The sequence below is a fragment of the Botryllus schlosseri genome, chromosome 10, assembly GCF_051294905.1.
Source record: "Botryllus schlosseri isolate E-star chromosome 10, Bs_hap1, whole genome shotgun sequence".
NCBI classification, from domain to species: domain Eukaryota; kingdom Metazoa; phylum Chordata; class Ascidiacea; order Stolidobranchia; family Styelidae; genus Botryllus; species Botryllus schlosseri.
The window spans coordinates 9,118,853-9,141,046 of NC_137245.1; the positions used below are offsets into that span (position 1 = coordinate 9,118,853).

The window sequence follows — 22,194 nt, forward strand, 5'->3', positions numbered from 1 at the left end:
ATTCGCAGGCATACACAAACACACTGTCCTATTTCGCGCTCCAAGCGTCCAATTAAAGCGACTATCACGGAACTAACTCAAGAATTATTTTGTAAACGAATATGGGCGCAAATACAAATTAATTAAGAGAAGGAGAACGTGAATTCGATCATCTAGTCGAGAGAAAAGATGTTTCCCAGTTCAAGCGTGTCGAAATCGGCATCGTAAACGAGGTTGCTTCGATTGTCTGATTGTCTGATTGTCGATTGTCACGGATTTCAATTTATTGGGGCGTTTTAAGCGCTAGTTCGTCGTCGCCGACGAAGCTGCGTATTCCATTATTCGCGCGCGTATCGGTCGATGGTAAATAGTTGGCATTTACGCGCTATCACGGACTCGCTAATTGACAGCGCTGATGATTTGAAATCGCAGACGGCGAGCGTTTAAACTTATTGTATGGGGTGGCCGCCACCCTATAAATGTGTCATGGGGTACGTGGCTGCGCCACCCCGCCACCCCGTAAGTCGGCGCCTATATGCCACTGACGACATTAGGGTTGAGTGCATCGTAAATGCCGATAATGCAAGTCTTCTCGCTTCGACGAACTTACGCGTAAGCTCCACTCTCGCAACGCTTGAGCAGCCGCATAAACGACACGTATATAATAACTTACAGTCACTAAAATTTGACTAGTAAGCAGGTAGTGAGGAATGTCGGCAGACTGGGGCCACGGGCCCATTATCATGTAAGACGGAAAACTGTCCGCGGGCCGGACAAAATCCCTTCGCGGGCCGTATGGTGCCCGCCCCTGCTGTATAGTCTTATCTTGAAATCTTCAAACCTTTGAATTCACAAAGGCTTCGCATTTCCAAAGGGAATGCAAGAATATAGCTTGGGAACGGCCGGGATATGCCGATAACGCTTCTTGACACATTATTGGGACGGGCACACCCAGCCGGCAATGACTAGGTCCACTGTAACGTACCCTTTGAATTCGCCAAGTCTTAAAATATCTGAACGAAAGCAGAAGTACCAATACTCAGAGCATAACTAGAAATTCAGCCAACGATAAATTGAGTCATATCTCTTTTTTTACGAAAGAACAGGAGGCGAAAAACTGTCATGATCCGACCACGGTATATTGCATTCGATATTAAACAGCTGGGGGTTATCTGTTGCTGTATAAAATGAGCTTTGCTAATGAATACAAGTGATTCCAAAAGCAACTACACAAGTATCACGAAGGAAATGCATTTTACACCAGTCGAGTGTATGGTTTTATGGACAAGCGAGGACCTGGGAGTCGGCATACATAGACGAGCAAATTGGTTTATCGAAACTAGATTCTGGACTAATACTGCTAACTAGGGATGGTGTGAACCTCTGAAAGGTTCAGGTCCGTGCGAACGCGAACCTTTTTCAAAGGTTCTGTGTGAACGCGAACGTGAACCTCATGCTAAATCCAGCCCAAGATTTCAGTGACGTGATATATTAATGCAGCCTACACGATACCTAGCGACGACTCGGGCAACATAATGCCACAATACTGAAGTACATATTTACTTTTTAAACGTCGCCAAGTGTATCACTTGACGCAATCAAATGATATAATAATCCCATAAAGTTAATATCTTCCGTCGCTTTGTCAATCATTTTGACGAGAACTTGCAAGGGAATGTAAGCTTATTACGCCTTAACGGTCTGGGCCTGACCGTACAATGTATTCGGCGTCTGAGTGATGCTACATTGATATTGAGCAGAACGTAAAACGGGTTTCTAAACTTGCTGCCGATATTACCCCATTAACAAGTCATACAGCTGTAGCCAACACCCCAATTGCACGGATTTGGTTGTTATATGATACAATAACCATATGAAATCGAGAAGGACCCCGTACGCTTGCTGGATGTTTTTACATCAGACAACGATATCAATTCCATTGATTGGTTGAATAAGCATCATTCGCTGACTACCCACAGGTAGCGTATTTCGCTCATGATGTTGTGTGATTGCGGGTCAAGCTCACAGCAGAGAGTCACTAAGTATTCACAAACGGAAAGCTGAATATTTCGAGCAAACTTTTGTAATAAAGCAAGTAAAATTTTTTAGATTGTCAAGGTGCATGCTCGTTTAGTGTTGATTTTGTATGCTACCAGCTAGGGATGGTGTGAACGTGAGGTTCACGTTCGCGTTCTGTGTGTGAACCTCGGACATTTAGAGGTTCGCGTTCAAAACAGAACCTTGGTAGGTTCTGCACTGTGAACCTTTTTCATATATTACAATTTTCATTACATTATAACATTTTTGGTTCATAATTATTGCATTTCAACTGCGCGCCACTCTATGCATGGTGCTGGCAGCATTAAAAATCAACACTAAACGAGCATGCACCTTGATAATCTCAAAAGTTTGACTTGCTTTGTTACAAAAGTTTGCTCGAAATATCCATCTTTCCGTTTGTGAATATTTAGTGACTCGCTGTTGTGAGTTTGACCCGCCATTGCACAACATCATGAGGGAAATACGTAGTCAGCGAATGATTCTTATTCAACCAATCAATGAGATTGATATCGTTTTCTGATGAAACATAATCTTGCATGCGTAGGGGGTCAATCTTGACTCCATATCTTTACTGCTTCATTAAAACTAAATCTATGCAATTGAGGTGTTGGCTACTGCTGTATAGTGTATAACTTGTTAATGCGATAATATTTAAAGCAAGTATAGAAGGCCGTTTTACACTCAGCTCAATATCAATGTAGTTGTAGCGATACTCAGACGCCGATAGGGTTCCGGTTTAAATCATTTTGCCTCTGATTAAAATCGATTTTAATCGAATAATTAATTCAAATCATGATTTTTTTGATTTTTTTGGTTTTTTTACTCATAATAACAACAACACGAATAAAAGATAATGCGATGAATGACAACACTGTCAATCAAGGGGATGAAGGATAACGCTTAAACTTTCATAATGTGGGGCTGTGAATCATCACCCACATAGCTGAAAACGTTCAACCTATGCGGTAATGGAGTGTCGTTAAAGTCATTATACTGATCTGTTCAATTAGCGAGGAACATGTTGGTTTATCTCGGGACCATCCATTATAGTTTCATCGTCATCTTGATTGATGGATTGGTCTCTGCCAGCAAACTGTTGATCTTCCTGAACTCTTTATCTGCTTTGTTAGTACCATAGTCCATGAAGTGATCTTTCACTCGCAGCATCACTTCAAGATTTGCCTGTGGCAGGCAATCACGACTCTTGCTTAGTTGCGGCTGCACATGACTGATGCCCCTCACAAGATGCAGCATGTGCAACGGACGAAAGGCGAGTCTTGAAAGCTTTGGAGAACACCGGCATGATCCATCCAGAATAATGCTGGCTGACGAATTAGATATGGTACCGAGATACTCGATTCTCCATCGAAAATTCCTAAAAATTAAGGGAAGATAAGGGACATTCAGTGTGTGTGGAGTGTACACAATTATACTCACCAACTTTACAATCATAGTCAATCCAATTCATTGTTCGATTATAGGTTACCAGCAGACTAATCATTGCATTTTGGTTCCATCTTTGAAAATAATCATTTTGCCAGGTCTGGAACAACTCTTTTGCGATTAATGTCCCTTGTCCAAGCCACATCCTCTAACTCGAGGATCTAGAATCCATGAAACTAAATGATGGTCCCCGACATGAGTTAATGCTCTTATAGCTGCATCTTCGACAACATTAGACTTTATCGTCCGCACAAAGAGCAATAGTCTTTTTAATCTCGAGCTTGAGCTACATCCAGCTTGATAAGAGAAGGGCAGCAGAGGTATTGTCCAGAGATGGCTGCAAAAATGCAAGATTTTTAATTCAGACATGCGATTAGTCAAAAAAAGTTTTGGAACCAGTGTCCACTATATGTTTTGATGTCGCTATCATTGTAACCGATCAAGATAGCGTAATGGTTAAGCGTCCGGCTTCTTGGTCGGTAGGTCGTGGGTTCGATTCCCGGCCGGGTCAGACCAAAGACCTGATTAGTAACACTGGTATCCATGGCTTCCCTGCTTGGCGCTCATGCATTACTGGGATAGCATTGAGGGGTGGTGCACGACTTAGAAAGCCGTAAAGGCTATATCTGCACTTCCTTGTCCAGCGGCATATGCACATCATGCACTCATGGTATGCATATGCACAGATCGTGTTTATGTGTATCATGAGTCGGTGTATATGCCGCAAAAACATCAAGGACAAAAATAAATTACGTCCTCCTGGAGCTTGCTTGTTCTGCGCACAGCATGCATGTTTAACTCAAAAACCAAGTGCCGTATTGTCTCTCTTTTTCTGAAGTAAAATTAAACGTAAATGGCAATCTTACGAGCTACCATATTTTTGGTTAACATATACAAGCGGGATTGCCCAATAGACGGTTGCCATTGGCAAAAGTTATGACCTTTGATTGCTCAGCATCGAGGTTGAGGGGATGAGTCAAGGGTGAGATTTTGGCACTTCTTCGATAGTAGGTAGACATCGAAAAGTGTTTACCATGATCACCAATAAATGTTTCCCATGAACACGAATAAAAATTTATAAACGTCAAAATGAATTGTTGTTTTTTGTGTCTTTGGAGAGACGGATATTGGGGTCTGGTTGGGGGTATTAGGATTGGGAAAGAGGGATATTAGGGCTTGGGAGGGGATGCTAGGCTTGGGGGAAATTAGGGTTATGGGAAGGGCGATATTAGGGTTTGGGAAAGAGGGTTATTAAGGTTTGAGGAAAGGGGAATTGGAGGTGGGTTAGGGTCAAAGTTGGGGTTAGGTATCCCAAGATTAGGAAGGGGGATATTAGGGTTGCGGGAGGGAGGATATTAGGGTTGCGGGATGGGGATATTAGGGTTGTGGGAGGGGGGATGTTGGGGTTAGGGGGATATTAGGGTTGCGGGAGGGGGGATATTAGGGTTGTGGGAGGGGGGATATTAGGGTTGCGGAGGGAGATATTAGGTTGGAGTTAGTGGGATATTAGGGTTGGAGGTGGGTTAGGTTCAACGTTGGGGTTAGATTACCCCTAACCGGTGTTTAACCCACCTCCAATCTCCCTTTCACCCAACCCTAATATCCCCTCTCCCACAGCCCTAATATACCCTAACCCCAACATCCCCCATCCACAACCCTAATATCCCCCCTCCCGCAACCCTAATATCCCCCCTCCCGCAACCCTAATATCCCCCCTCCCCCAACCCTAATATCCCCATCCCGCAACCCTAATATCCCCCCTCCCCCAACCCTAATATCCCCCCTCCTACCCTAATACTCCAACCCTAATCTTGGCATACCCTAAACCCAACTTTGACCCTAACCCACTCCAAACGCAAAAACAATACATTTTGACGTTTATAAATTTTTGTTCGTGTTCATGAAAAACATTCATTGGCGATCATGGTGAACACTTTTCGATGTCTACCTACTATCGAAGAAGTGCCGAGATTTTCACCGAACGTCATGCGCATGTTCTGATAAATCTAGGGACATGGTGTTCTACGGTATGCGTTCCTGTTTACGGTATACACAGATCGTTTTTATTTCAATCCATAACCAGTATTCAAGCAGCTACATAAATATGAATCACACTTAATGACATGGTATCTTACTTGTGTTCACATTCCACAGCTAGTTGGCCCATCACTCCAGCCCGCAATAACTGCAAACTGATTTCTGCAACGCTTAGGCATCAGAGATTAGGGAATCTTTCGATGGAGACTCCGGATTGCGCTTCCTTTTCGGGGTCGCACGAGTGCCTCAGAAATAGCAGCAGCATGTCGTAGACAACTAACCATCCACAGCAAAAACACTAACACATTGATTGACTGGCGCTCTTTGCTCTTTTCGCGCCTGTCTGTCAAATAGCTGAACCATAACGGTGCCGGTGACGAAATACTACGCCCGGTTTTTATAAAACGCACATGATTGTCCGATAATGAGCCACATTCACGCATCTATTCAGAAAATTTGAAAAAAATCAAAAAAATCATTAAAATCAAAATGGTGAAATTAAAATCAAAAATCAAGGAAAAAAAACTGATTTAAATCAGTGTGATTTAAATCAGCCTGATTTAAACCAGAACCCTAGACGCCGAGTTCATTGTCCTGCCTGGTCTAGACCGTTCAGGCGTAAGCTTATATTCCCTGGTAAGTCCTCATCGAAATTGTTGGCAAAGCGACGGAAGATATTGGTTTATGGGAGTATTATATCCTTTAATTGCCTCAGTTGATACATTTAGCGACGTTTGAAACGCCAATATGTACTTTGGAATTGTGGCATTATAAGGCACGAGTCCGTCGCTAAGTATCGTGTATAATTGTACATTAATATAGGCTTTCACTTCATTGAAAGATAGGGTTGGAATTAGTAATATGACGTCACGTGACGTCATGAGGTTCACGTTCGTGTTCACACAGAACCTTTCAAAAAGGTTCGCGTTCACACGAACCTGAACCTTTCAGAGGTTCACACCATCCCTACTACCAGCGCCATGCATAGAGTGACCCGAAGTCAAAATGCAGTAAATTCCAACTAAAGATGTTTTAATGACGTGGAAATTGTATGAAAAAGGTTCGCAGTGCAGAACCTACCAAGGTTCGTTTGTGAAGGCGAACCGCTAAATTTCTGAGGTTCACACACAGAACGCGAACGTGAACCTCACGTTCACACCATCGCACTACTGCTAAGGTGCTAACTAGATCAGTCTGAATATTTATGACCTCTGAAAAAAGTGGATATAGTTGTTTTGCTCTTTCCTACTTCATAAATCTGAGAGGCTGTATTTCCCACGGTACTATCACATAAGGTTGTGGGTAACGGGAGCCAACTATAGTTGGAGAATGAATTAAATTGGCATTGATTCCAAATTACATCTATATAGATGTATGTGAATCAGGTTAATCGGATATGCTCTCACTTAGAATTATAGCGCAGGCATGCCTACCGAAAAAGCCCTGTGTCTGTAAAAGGCCATTGTTTAATTATTTAATAGGTTAATATATAGTCATTCACTTCCAAGTTCCAATAGGCCTACTTGAGTCCGGTAATACTGTTTTCAATGCGGTAGAGGTTGGTAATAGCTGGCCTATTTACTGATATCTTTGAGTGTGGAGCATATCGCAATTAAGTGATCATTTATGTTTGCAGACTTCAGCAGATGGATCAGACCGGCTAACATAGTTTTACTTTTATCAGAGCGCTGTTCCGGACTGGAAGAGTTTGAACAAACGTAGGCTAATCTCTCACGCTGTCACCCCTCACCAATGGTGTCATAATGACGCATGTGAAACACCTGGCCAGAGTCTACTAACATAAGTCATTGACTAATACAAACTGTATTATCAATATAAAAGCAAATTCTCCCACATATTTCGTTTTCTTCCCGATAAGGTGAGAAGAGTGAACTGAACACGCGTTATGCCGATGGAGTTTAGTTGCGCTGTGACATGATGTTGCGGGCAATTCGAGACTGATATAAGAATATGAATGCCTTAAATAACCGATGGTAGTAAAAAAAAACATTTTTTAGGTTTGTTGGTTTTCAATAAGTTCAACGTCAGTCTTGGACATGGAAAGGTGCTGTCAAAAACGCAAATCTCAAATTTGTCAAGTTTCACTCAAGGGATTTCGTGAACCGCACGGTTGCTCATCACAATCCTGCAATATGAGGGTTACCATATTTTGGAACCCGGACTGGAGGACATTATTTCTAAAAACCACAAAAGTTATATTACCGGACTAGAAAAATGCTGATTCTAAAACTTTACTGGAAACCCTATTGCGTTGACTAAAAAGGGCATTTTTCTGGCTCGACTCCCGAATGACCTACTTATAGTGTAGTGCTCTGGTGTTGACTATAAAAAAAGATCATCTTTCCAGTCCTACTCCCGGTATACCCGCTCGAACATCCCCATTCCAGGTTCCACGTCATTTATGGCGTATTTTTAGTTGTGCCTGCCCATTAGCCTGGCTGTCTAAGCTATAGATGAGGACGATTTCCCAAACAGGAGTACGTTCAGGCGTCCCGGAGGACATTTTGGATTTCCTGAAATATCGGAGGACAAATCTTTCTTGTGTTGAGTCAACACTGTCATACACGCCAGTTGATGAGTTTGGAAATATATTTTGGATTTGGCTGCATCAAAAGGTGGTTAAAATAGTCACCGCCGATACCCACCCCCAAGTAGCAGTAATAGTAACGCTGTAGATTTCTACTCAAGTAGACATAGAAGGGACGACTTACAAGTCGGTAAAAAAGTAACTATTCTAGGCCTAGCTTTGAGTAAAAGCCTGATTAGTGTAGAAGAAGTTTAAATCATAACCGATGACCGTGGATTCGAGTCGATCTAGGTTCGCCATCTCCATCCGTGCAAGTCTTTTTATGTGTACCTGACCTTCGGACACCAACACCCGCACCTTTAGCGAGTCGGCTTCCATGGAAAGGAACTATTCTAAGCTTAGCTTGGCAGATTTGCAGCAGTTATTCAGCAATTCTGTGACAGGCTTAGCTGTTTGTTTTTGATCGCTGCATATATGATATATTTTTAGTTCGTAATTCCGTATTATAATAGCGTTTACGGTAGTTGTAAATCATTGCGAATGGCTTGACTAGGCATTTAGATTGTGGTTGGGTTTATGCGTGAGCTTTAAACCTGTCTCGCCGATCCGACTCTCTTGTTTTCGATAAACAAAGCAGTTCATGGGGTCTTAAACTTGAGTGCCCCAACCCCCTGAACGGCCGCTCAAAATCGTAGGGAATTGGCTATAAAGTCGAATAGGTCATCCCGTATTTACGACAAAGCTGTTGATTGATCAATCATGGATTACGAGATAGATGATCATCACGTCAAGAAGTAGGCTACTATTTATGAATCGGTGAATAATAGCTCTATCTGGATTAGGCATGATGATTAAGCACTAGCAGTTTTCTGTCGTCCACGACACGATCCTGACAGATTTAGTCCCTACACCGAATGTTCTTCTTCCGGGTGCATATTTTGGCAATATATATTTATTATATTGAAAATTGAGGCCCCTCGTGGCTAGAGAGCTAAGGCTGTGAGCCGAAAGTGTCAGCAACGCTTTGGAATTGTTATGGTAAATATTATTGTGATGTGTGCGGCCGGTAGTTAGGGCTGTAGTAGCCGCACTCCAAACTTCCCACTTATGAGGGGTCCCAAAATTAGTTTGTAAATGGACATAAAGTAAAATGTTCGTGTCGTGGGCAGATGTCTAACGTGAAATTTCCCTTCGTTATTCACGCGATTTAGTTTCACTAGATTTCTTGATTTTCATTTTGATACCCCTCTCCCTCAACAAAAAGATTCGCAATAGGCATTGGCGCTACCGCGCCAGTCATTTTCGCCACAGGACTCACCAAGATACACTAGGTTTTGGCCAAAATGTGTTTCTGCGAAATTCCTTGCCAAAAGATCGTCGGCGAAAACGCCTTGACCTAAAAACAGCGCTGTTTGTTGGTCGAAAACTTTGATATCGATACGTCCAGTCCATGTCGGTTTGCAATCTGAGCTCCGCGGTACAAATGCGAATCGTAGAGAAAAATGATATGCGGTTTCGGTTTTGGTTTATTAGCAATTTTTTATCAGTTCAATACACCACGAAATTGTGATACAATGAAAAGACAGGAAGGTGTCGAAACGACTTAGAGTAGTATTTGGAATCAGACACCCACCATGGCCTGCTGCTGCTAGGCGAGGTAAAGAGGAGGCATGCGCTCTGAATGAAAAGCAGAAGAAGATAGTATAGAAAAAAGCGAGCGACAAGAATGGAGTGGCATGTCATGGAAGGCGAGAACGATGTTAGGTCGTGGTCCAGTAATCTTGAGGACGGACCGGTATTTATTCATTAGAAATTGCTTGTATTTCGTCTTGAACGTGGACCCATGCTCGTCAACTGTCGAATGACCGGCGGGATACTGTTCCACACGTCAGGTCCGGCATATTTCTATAGACCAGCGGCGGGCAACTTCTCCAGTCGGCGGGCCGGATATAGGAAAATTAAGTACTTGGCGGGCCGGACTGCTGAATCGATACATTATTCGCCCATTTATCCACATACGCAAGGAATAAATCGTATTTAATGAATGTATTTTAACGACAGCAATGTCACCTCAAAGCCATTTCTCGCCGATAATGACGAAGACAATGTGGATTTGAGAATAGCATTGTCATACAGGCGCCGCCATGTCTGCTTCTCTCTGATCAATCACCACACGGTACAATCCTTTAATTAAGATTTCAAGGCGTTCGATAAGCCCGGTACTAGGGATGGTGTGAACGTGAGGTTCCAGTTTGCGTTCTGTGTGTGAACCTCAGAAAATTAGAAGTTCACGTTCACAAACGAACCTTGGTAGGTTTTACACTGTGAACCTTTTCCATAGATTACAATTTTTCACGTCATTATAACATATTTGGTTGAAATTCTGTGCATTTCAACTTCGCACCACTCTATGCATAGCGCTGGCAGCATACAAAAAAATCAACACCAAACGGGCATGCACGTGATGCACCTTACCAATTTCAAAAATTTTACTTGCTTTGTTACAAAAGTTTGCTCGGAATATCCAGCTTAACGTTTGCGAATATTTAGTGACTCTCTGCTGTGAGCTTAACCCGCAATCACACAACATCAAAAGCGAAATACACTACATGAAGGTAGTCAGCGAATGATGCTTATTCAACCAATTAATGAAATTGATAACGTTGTCTGATGTAAAAAATCTAGCAGGCGTACGGGAACAATCTTATGATTTCCTGTGTTTATTGTACCATAAAAACCAAATCCATGCGATTGGCGTGTTTGCTACTGCTGTATAACTTGTAATGCGGTATTATCGGTAGCAAATATAGAAACCCGTTTTACACTCTGCTCAATATTAGCGTAGCAATACTTGGACGCTGAATGCATTGTCCGATCTGGCCTAGACCGTTAAGGCGTAGGCTAAGTTTATAATCCTTGCAAGTCCTCGTCGAAATTGTTGGCAAAGCGACGGAAGATATTGATTTTATGGGATTATTATATCATGTGATTGCCCCAGATACACTTGGCGACGTATAAAACGTCAATGTGTAGCCTACTTCAGCATTGTGGCATTATTGGCCCGAGTCGTCGTTTGGTATCGTGTACGTACTAGGGATGGTGTGAACCTCTGAAAGGTTCAGGTTCGTGTGAACGCGAACCTTTTTGAAAGGTTCTGTGTGAACGCGAACGTGAACCTCGTGACGTCTCTTGACGTCACGTGACGTCATATTGCTAATTCCAACCCTATCTTTTAATGAAGTGATAGCCTATATTAATGTGCACGATACCTAGCGACGACTCGGGCCACATATTGCCATAATGCTGAAGTACATTTTGGCGATTTAAACGTCGCTAAATGTATCAACTGAGGCAATCATATGATATAATACTCCCATAAAATCAGTATCATCCGTCGCTTTGCCAATAATTTCGAAGAGGTGTTGCCAGGGAATATAAGCTTACGCCTTAACGGTCTTGACCAGACCGAGCAATGTATTCGGTGTATGAGTATTGCTACATTGGTATTGGGCAGAGGGTAATACAGGTTTTTATACTAGCTACCTATATTAGGCTACCCCAAAAGTTATACAGCTGTAGCCAACACCTCAATCGCACGGATTTGGTTTTAATGATACAGTAAACATATGAAGTGAAGATAGACCCCGTACGCTAGCTAGATTTGTTACATCAAAAAACGATATCAATCTCATAGATTGGTTGAATCGCTCTCTACATGTTATGTATGTCGCTCGTGATGTTATGTGATTGCGGGTCAACTTACAGCAAAGAGTCACTATATATTCACAAACGAGAAGTTGGATATTTAAAGCAAAATTTCGTAACAAAGCAAGTAAAATCTTTGAGATTGTCAAAGTGCATGCTCGTTTTGAGTTTTTTTTATGCTGCCGGCGTCATTCATAGAGTGGCCCTCAGTTGAAATGCAATAAATTCGCACCAAAGATGTCATTATGAAGTGAAAATTGTAATACATGAAAAAGGTTCACAGTGCAGAACCTACCAATGTTCTGTTGTGAACGCGAACCTCCAAATTCCCGAGGTTCACACACAGAACGCGAACGTGAACCTCGCGTTCACACCATCCCTAGTACGTACATCTGTACATTAATATAGATAGGCTCTCACTTCACTGAAATGTAGGGTTGGAATTAGCAATATGACGTCACGTGACGTCATGAGGTTCACGTTCGCGTTCACACAGAACCTCTCAAAAAGATTCGCGTTCACGCGAACCTGAACCTTTCAGAGGTTCACACCATCCCTACCCGGTACCCCAAATTTACCAAGATATCAATTCATTAGGGTTGAGTATAGGTGACGAGATAGTGTCGTTAATGAACTGTGTGCCCTAATTAATCTCGATATTGAATTCATGCGGCCCGCGACCTCTACGAAATTTGAAAAGTGGCCGCGACCTGTTTTGAGTTGGCGACCCCCGGCATAAGCGGTGCCTTACAAAAGCCTAGAAGTGTGCCGTGCTACAAGTCGGTGTTTACGGAATCAAAAATAAGAAATATCAGCCTGGTGCAAATGACCATTGTAGTCGATGAACACCATGATTACCACCAACGAAATGAGGGTTGAGTACATCGTAAATGCCGATAATGCAAGTCTTCTCGTTTCGACGAACTCACGCGTAAGGTCCACTCTCGCACGCTGTGCATACACGTATATAATAACATGGTCACTAAAATTTGACGTAATAAGCAAGTAGTGGGGAATCTGGGCAGACTGAGGCCGCTGCCACATTATCATGTAAGACGGAAAACTGTCCGCGGGCCGGACAAAATCCCTTCGCGGGCTGGATTCGGCCCGCGGGCCGTATGTTACCCGCCCCTGCTATAGACTATAGAGAGCGATGGTCTTTTCGGTCGATCAAATGATATTTAGACGATGTGGAGGCGCGTGTATTTTACTTTCGATTTTGAGGTAAAGAAGTCATTGAAATATTCGGAGCAACGACCACAGCGGAATTGATACACAAAGTTGGCGAATTTGCCGTGGCTTGAGTGCCGCTATACTAGCAGCACCCCCCAACAGAGGATGCTGTATTGTAACTTTCGGTTGGATTAAGGATTTAAATAGTATCAAAAGAACCCAGGCTGGCATGAAACGTATAAGAGGCCCCAAGGAAAAATGCGAATTTGTAAACCCGTGCGCCTCATTAATCACGATAGTAGTTTTCCTTTCGGCGGGCTGTATGGGAGGTTTGAGGGATTTCAATATCATTACAGTAGCGGAAATATTTTCCTGGGGTTATGGAATGAGAACATGCTTCACCAAAGTGACTAAATTACCAATAGGACGACTCGGAGCTAAGTCATGAGTCGTAACCTCCATCAGCTCAAACTATAGATCTGATCACTTAAGCTGATAGAGAAAAATATTGATAGTAATGTGTGCAAGTGAGCGTGAGAGAGAGAGTCTCTGTTTTTTCATACAACCAAAATACATAACAAACCTACAGCAATGATGGAGGTACACAAAATATGCATGCACTTGCACATTGCACACTGCACAGTATTCGGTGCGTGATAGGAATGATCGATACGACCTTGAGGGTCAAAGTCTGATCACACCCGCATCAAACAAGTACCCTTGTGCTTATACAGTCTAAAACAGGGGTTCTCAACCTGGAGGGCGCGCCCCCCTTGGGGGGCGCGGGAAGATCTCAGGGGGGCGCGAGAAATTTTTGTCATTTTTGTCAATGCCTGTATTAATTGTGACTAAACATGTGTTTCACAACCCTTCTGAAGAGACGATTATTGAAGATTAAACTTAATTCGTATTCTAGAAAGCTTGGCAAACTCAAACTCCAGCAGTCGCGCTCAACGGAGTATAGGCTGACTTCAACTTCATTTGAGCAAATTTTTGATATTCTTTGAAGATTTAGAGAAGTTCCTACGTGCAAGTCATTCATTACTTTATAGCTTTGGCAGTAGCCAAAATCTCTGTGCGCTAGGTAGCTGTTGCTGATAGCTGGCAAACTGCACTACCTAAGACGGACTTATATGCAATATAGGTTGCCCGGTTTCGCCCTCAATTTGGCTATAAATCAACACAATTTAATTCATTTCCAAAACTGATCAAATTTAGCATGGCAGGACAGAACGACGCCGTGCTCTCTGTATATATAGTCACTGCCAGCATCAGGATTAGTCTCAGTGCAACCTACCTTGAAATTAATTGATGGCCTTTTCAATGTTTTTTTTTGTTATTTTCAAACAAATTTGGGGAAGTTTGTCAGCAATGTAAAAGACTAAACAACTGGAATGCCTCCTCCTCGCCACCTCATCCGCGTCAGCGGTGTCTTACAAAAGCCTAGAGGTGGGCCGTGCTATATGTCGGCAGTTACGGAAAATATGAAGAATATCGGCCTGGTGTAAATGACCATAGTAGTCGACAAACACCATGAATACCCCAAAACAAACAAACAAACAAACTGGAATGCGGATTCAGAATTGGCGTAAGATATACCTTATGTATATTATCAGATCAGGGGTGGGCAGTCCGTACGGGCGCATGCGGCCGTAGAAGATAATTTGTGCGGCCGTCGACGCCTAATTCAATTAGTATGTGTTGGCAGCCGTAGACGTGCAAATTGTAATTACGAATTCACTCCCGAATTTTCGAGAGACTTTATTTAATCTTGAAATTTTCTTCGCGCTCCGCGCAATTAAACAAGACTTCATTTTTCGATTTTAATGCAGTAGAGCCCTTCTTAATTGGAGCAGGAATGGGAATCCTCAAGAAACAACAATTCATTCGCGGCTTTGAAAAATTTTCGCGCTCCGCGCGACATTATCCACTCCCAGCAACTATTCATAACATTGCCACTCGCGATTTCGGTGCGTACAATAGTCCGTTGTGAAAAGTAGAATAGTCCGGAGTTCACCGGGATTGGATATGGACAGTTTACCATAGGAGGTATTTTGCGTCTATATCGCTCATTGCGGCCATGCCCTGGAATGCGGCCTTAGGCTACACAAGTAATCGAAATGCGGCTATGATTAGCAAGAAGGTTGCCCACGTCTGTATTAGATGATGTGCTCTTTTTGACATGACGATAGATGTAAGGGGGGTTAGGGGGGGGCGCGATTTTTTTGACCATCGCCAAGGGGCGCGTGTCAAAAAAGGTTGAGAACCGCTGCTCTAAAACTTATTAGTCCCCTGTGTCGCTATTCTTACGGCGACAAAAAAGTGCAATGGAAAATACCCGATGAAGAAAGAAAAGAGCAAGAAATAGCGACGAAATAAGATTATCATCGAAAAATACTGTAACACCGGCTACTATAGGTTGTTGTTGTTTATTAAACGGGAAGATTTGGCGCAATTATCACCTGTTGGTCTTTTGCACCACGGTCAATAAAATGGTGTAAGAAGAAATGAAAAGCCAACAACACTGCAACATCGGGCATTAGGTAGGTTTACAATACGTCCTCTTTTATAAGAGGATTTGTCCTCTTTTTTGACTTTTTTGAAAGTGATGTCCTCTTTTTTGAGAATTTGTCCTTTTCTTTGAAAATTTTGGTTTAATTTATGTTAAAATTCGACTGAGATATGGGGACTCAGTTGACTACTCTAGTAACGCTCCGGCGTGTATTTCGGGAATTGAGCCACAAAGTTGATTTTTTTTAATCAACCAACTATACAGACTGAAAAAATTTATTCCGGATTTTACTCCGGCATTGTCGCCCAAGTCTGAAAATTTTGAAAAAGTGTCCTCTTTTAAGATTCCCAAAATATGGTAACCGTATCATTAGATCAAGGTGGATGCCCGATATGAGACAGCAACTGGTCGGTTCGCCATCCGCCTATCTGTTCATTACATCGCATTGTAGGCTACTCGTGTTTGTGCCACAGAAGATGAAAATATAATCTGACGATTAAGCTATTTATTATGATCCTCCCGCCAAAAAGTAGGCTACTATTCTCGATAATATTCAGCAGATTTTTGAATCCGTGAATGAGAGCCCTAATCTGTGGATTGGGATCTTGATCAAGCAGATTCCTGTTGCGGATTATCACAGATTTAATCCCTCTCCTGAACGTTTGTTTTTTTGCGGGTGCGTATAGTTTTTCAAGTTATTTTAAAAAGCGAGGCCCCTCGTGGTTAGGCAGATAAGGATGCGAGCTAAAAATGTTAGCCACGCTTTGGAATCGTTATGATAAGTATTATTGTGATTTGTGATGTCTGCGGCCGGTAATCAGGGCTGTAACAGCCGCACTCGAAGCCCCTCACTTGAGAGCATAAAGTAAAATATTCGTGTGTAGATATATTTAACGTGAACTTTTTACTTTATTATTCGTGTGATTTACTGACACTGGATTTCTTGAATTTGTTATTGGTAGGCTACCCCTTCTCCCGAGAGAGGATAAAATTTATCGTAAGTGCCAAAGTCATAATCTATTATTGCGACTCCTTCGTGAACTGCGTAAAACCAGACTTGGTTCGCTACGGAATGATCGTGTGTGTATAATTGGAAGTGATCAACTTACCCGCAGTAAAGTGCGTATGGGGCACTGTTCTGTTCCCTCTAAGCTGCGCTGGCCTGGGGATGATGTCGAAGTTTGATATTGCAGCAGCAGTATTTTCTTTTTTCTCGGGCAAATTCGCTCTCCAACTTGATTGTGAATTTATTTATATACACACATTAATGCCGTGAGTGAACAATTTCTTGTTCTGTCCACCATAGCATGCCACATTACATTGGAAGAATGCAGACTGCTTTTGCAGCATCCAATGAGCTACCGTTGGTCAGATATCACATGCTGTTTCGAATAATGGTTTACTTGAATGGACGACCCTATATCAATAGGCTATATTAGGCTTACCATATTTTTGAAATCTAAAAAGAGGACACTTTTTCAGAAATTTGAGACTTGCAAAACCGGAGTAGAATTCTCAAAATTTTTCTCACTTTGTGATCGGTCGACTAAAAAAAAAGGTCAACTCTCCGCTCAGAGCTCACCGTTTTTCACTCCGAAATACCCGCCGGAGCGTCACTTCTGTGCTAATTTACGGCATATCACTCGCATTTTGCTCTAAATGTGACCTAAATTTTCAAAAAAGAGGACAAAAGGGCGTCCTCCGAGGACACTTTCAAAAAAGTCAAAAAAGAGGACAAATCCTCTTAAAAGAGGACGTAAGGTAACCCTAGGCTATATACAGTGGTTCATAAATTACTTCTGACTTTTCTGCTCTAATGCTAATCTAATCTCTGGTTTTCCTGGAAATTCAGAACTGTGTAGTGCGAAACAAGCCAAGCTTGCCGTACAGACATATGCCATCCTCATGCTTATGAGGATGGACTCCTCATGCTTATGAGGATGGACTCCTCAATTTGCAGTTTAATGCAGCCTTTGAATGTAGCGGAATCATGTCCAGATACCGACTGATCAACCAAATGTTGTATGTAACAGGGTTGTAATGACTGAGTCATGACTCGACTGGCCATTTTCTGACGACTCGAGTCCTTTTCTCGAAAAATGTCTCGACTCGGGTCGATCTGTATATTTACTCGACTTGGATTCGAGTCATTGCGGCATGACTCGGACCAAGTCATATGACTCGAGTCTCAGACGGTCATGTCCGACATTTCATTGTACGGTAATTTGGAAGAGAATTAAAGTAAGCACACTGTTGGTATTTCGCCTATCGGTACTGTACTTGAAAATGCGACCAGAAACTGCTAAAAGTGAGGAAAATTAGTATATCTTAAATGAGAACCATTTGATATCACCAGACAAAGTTATAAAAAGTGGGTTTAACAAGACTTTAACTGGAAACTGAGCAGTCAACGCAATGACTTGGACTCGGACACGGGTCATGATACCATGACTCGGACTCGACCCTCTGCTCACTGACTTGGAATCGGTGGTGAATTAAAAATGACTCGACTTGACTCGAGTCAAAACTATAAGTGAGATTGACTAGTGACTCGGAGCCTTGTGACTTGGTTACAACCCTGGTATGCAATATATTCCTCATTTGGATCCGAGCGCCCATTTCGAAAAGGTCCTGGATCGGGAAAGATATTCACTCATTGCAGCTTTCTTCTCGTCACTGTTAACAGCAGCACGTCGCTGCAAATGCGAACAATCTACCAGCATCCAGACAAAGTGAAAATCTTGAATCTATATTTATACAATTCATTCAAAACCAGAAATAAATCGATGGTTACATTATAATGCAGCATTGGGAATGCAGGTATACAACGCCTCAAAACCAGGCTCACTAATATCGGTATCAGATTGGACTGGAGAGGCTCCAAAGTTCCCAAAAGGATCCAAAATACGGAGCATCAAACTCGGCAAGACATCGTTACAATCAAACCTAACCTGAATAATATTGTTAACATAATAGCCGCTATGATCATTTCATTGAGTCCAACCAAAAGATGGTAAGATGTGCACCCGTTTCGTTTTGTGTATCAATCCAGTTTGTGGCGTGTCTACGGCTCCTTGGCTCCGTGTTTCAGTATCCTCGTGAATTCCACGTAGTCGAAGTCGCCCGTCTTTTGAGAGATGGGGGCTTCGCGAAACATTTCGTCGACCTGCTCGTCCGTGAATCTGTCGCCCATGGTGGTCAGCAGCTCGCGGAGATAGTCTTCGTTGATTTTTCCTATGATGATGTCACAGTTGGTGAAATTGGTCAATGATGCTGATCAAGATCTACATGTTACATTGGCAATGGCATCAATTTCGACTCCTGAAATGAATGTTATATTATGAATCATATCGATGTATTCTGAGTATTATTTGCCTGATTTATTAACTTATGCTATATTATACATTATAAATCTCATTCAAGCATGACCTATTTTGCTATCAGATACAGTCACAGACTTGATGATTTCATATACCTTCACTGCAGCCCTGTTATAATTTTATCATTTTTGTATTTGATATTTCTTATGTTTACTGTGATAACAAAATGAACTCGAATAATTGTATGACTCACATCTATATCGTATTATCGGAGCTGTACATAATGCGGTTTGATGCAATGCAAATCTCGACCAACATGGATTTCCAAATTCAAGATTCTGTCTGCGTTTATGCATCAATGGACATATCTAGATAGACCCGAGATAACGTTTCAGCACTTTAGGAAAGATCAAGCCTGGACCAATCACGTTTCTGAAAAATTCGCATCGTCTCTGTTGGGTTAGACCCCACAATCCTAAATGTGTAGGCTACATCTCCAACTCCCGGACTAGGCTATAGGCTACACGTTGACCTTTCAAAGACATACCAATGCTAAATGCTTAAATAGGAAAGTTCTGCGAAAAAGTTGATGAAAACCAGGCATCACATGGGACTACTTTCAATAGTTGAACGCCACTAACAGATTTCTATAAAGGAGGTGTGCAGTTACTAATGATTTTTAAGGAGCTACGAATTGTTTGGTTTCAGTTTTTGTGATGAGTTGGATCAAAAAATTTATGCCATTCATCGACAAGCTACGACTTGACATAATCTGAGACGTGAAAGGTAATTGCTTTGGCTTCAGCTAATTTCAGAAAAAAGGTACGATCGGCAAACGGATGATCGTAATTAAAATGAGCTCTGTTGAAAACTTTTCATCAGTAGTTGAGATTCGAAACAAGGGAATAACTGAAATGCCAACCTGTACTATCTTCATCGAAGCATGCGAAAGCATTCTTTATGACTTCCTCCGGGTCAGTGCCATTCAACTTCTCACCGAACATTGTCAGGAACATGGTGAAATTGATTGGCCCGTGAGCTTCACCGACCATGTCATCGAAATACTTGTCAGGAAGATTTTTTCCTAAAATCAGAAATCAAACCATATAACACGCTTGAAATTTATTGAAAGTTGACAACAAATGAAATTAATATCACACTAAAAATTTTAAATACCTCTTTGTGTTTCATGCCTATTTCTCCTGAATTTCATTTATAGTTCAACTTAGTGCAGTTGAGGATGGATTTTAAAATAATTCATGAGAAATACAAATGCATGATAAAAAATGCTGACAGTTCATATTGAACTAACAGTATATGTAGAAATATAGTATATATGGAATATAATCAATGATATTACCTAAAGATGCCATCATATCCTTCAAATCATCGCTGTCGACAAAACCATCGCTGTTCTGATCGATGGTGTTGAAAGCTTCTTTGAATTCTTGAATCTGAGCTTGGTCGAACATAGCGAAGACATTTGAAGTCGCACGCTGAGCGCGCTTCTTTGTGGTCTTCTTCGTCTTACGACTGGACATGTTGGCGGGTTAGGATTATGCTATCAAGATGTAACGAGAGATATCTGTAAATGCATAAATCCGATACTTCAGTGACATCACAGCACACACGCCTATAGTGAGTTGCCTTTGTTCTGTTGGAACGCAATAGAAATCATCATTCCCTGCGAGAGGGGGAAAATCAACATAGCCTATAGCAGGGGCCACCAACCCGGTGCCCGCGGGCACCGGGTAGCTCGCGAGGACAAGATGAGTAGCCCGCGAGCCCATTCTAAAAATAGGTGAAATAGCAGCATTTACCAATATTCGTCAGATTATTACCAGTGAGCTTTTAAATATATAGATTGATTGATTCAACTATTCTTGTTTAAAACTAACTAACGTGTAACTTACATACGTAACCACTTAAAAATATCTTTAATTACAATTAGTAATATATAGATGTATGTGATAGAATCATCAGAAATTCAAGATACGGCGCATTGCCTATACAGGTGCCATGACGGAATGCCGTCAACGGTCTTCTTGAAATGGTGGGGGGTTCCGTTACGATAGCTCGACGACCAGGACAATGCCAAAGTAGTAAACAAAATTACTATTCGGACTCAGACAGCCGTGAAGTACTAGCAGATTTTCAGTATCTGTATACCCATTACGTATTGCATTTTTGGCACAGCTTGTTTCTGTTACACTCAATGCAGTTTAATGTACCATGTTTCTAATTTTCTGTAATCGTTGCTGCTGTCCGGTATAATGAAATCTTGTCATTTCTGGATGCTGAACAGTAGGAGTTTGAAATTGTAACACTGCAAAATGACCCCCACCTCACTTTGCGGCAAAAGTTTGGTGCATTATTGATACGGAAAAGTACAGCACTTGGTGTATGCGCATCAACTATGAAGGTTACAGGCGTGTATGGTTCAACTTATCGTTGTGAATCAACGTTATCGGACATGAACTTCATCAAAAACAAACGCAAAACACGCCTAATTATTGCACATCTGGAACACTCACTCAGAATTGCAGTGTCAAGTTAAATACCAGAGTACAGCGCACTAGTTGATATCATACAATACCAGGCTTCCCACTGACTGCTATAGAAACAGATAACATGATGTCCAGTCCTACCCAGTGCTATGAATATCAAAGCGGAAATTCAGTGAGGTACGGATAAACGGTGGGAGTAACTAGTAGCCCGCCGCTTCAATCATTACGCAAAAGTAGCTCTCGGTTACAAAAAGGTTGGTGACCCCTGGCCTATAGCTATATAGCTTGCGTTCACGTTGTTGTGTAGGATTGTGGTCCTTTTAAGCCACCATATGCTTATATGAGCTGTTGAAATTGGTTTGGACACATATCCACAGTACACACCTGGAATTTCATAATTATATTGATATTTAATCATTCAGAACAGCAATAGCATCTGTGTCTTAGCATGTGAAGGTTATCATTTACCTGAATGACAGCTTAGTAACTATGCCTGATATATCCTTCACAATTTATGAGTTATATATGTCAAAATATAATATATATATCCCTGAATTATAGTAGCTACAAATTGACAGTTAGTATGTTTCATTGCAAGAAGACTTCATGCAGTTGTAAACATTGGTTTTTGATTATCAATTTTCACATCAGATAGTTATATTAGGTGTATAGGCTACCGTATTTCCGCTACTACAAAACAGAAAAAGGGGGTTGGATTGGATCCATCAATTTCATAACAAAATACATCTCACTCACACCTGCAATACTTAAGCAAGTAGAAGAATTCGAAAAGAATTTAATCAATCAATTTTCCAGAGAATTATATTGACAGCTGAGTATTGAAATATTTCCCGGTATTAAAGAGATTAGTTGATATGATGAACGACAGGAATGTTAAAGCTTAGAAAA

At 41.7% G+C, this 22,194-nt stretch overlaps 1 protein-coding gene and 1 long non-coding RNA gene across 2 annotated transcripts; both read right to left on the bottom strand.

Moving 5' to 3' along the window:
- Positions 1-2,837: 2,837 nt before the first annotated feature.
- LOC145449191 (uncharacterized) lies at positions 2,838-3,869 on the bottom strand. The gene is made up of 2 exons (XR_013918168.1): positions 3,478-3,869; positions 2,838-3,415 (listed from the first exon to the last, which is right to left on the bottom strand). It is a non-coding gene; the product is annotated as an uncharacterized LOC145449191 (long non-coding RNA).
- Positions 3,870-18,191: 14,322 nt separating this feature from the next.
- Positions 18,192-20,393, bottom strand: LOC145448511 (myosin regulatory light chain 12A-like). The gene is made up of 3 exons (XM_080326909.1): positions 20,139-20,393; positions 19,701-19,862; positions 18,192-18,692 (listed from the first exon to the last, which is right to left on the bottom strand). Exons 1-3 carry the CDS (start codon positions 20,317-20,319, stop codon positions 18,523-18,525), a joined length of 513 nt encoding a protein of 170 aa, XP_080183035.1. The 5' UTR covers positions 20,320-20,393; the 3' UTR covers positions 18,192-18,522.
- Positions 20,394-22,194: the final 1,801 nt, after the last annotated feature.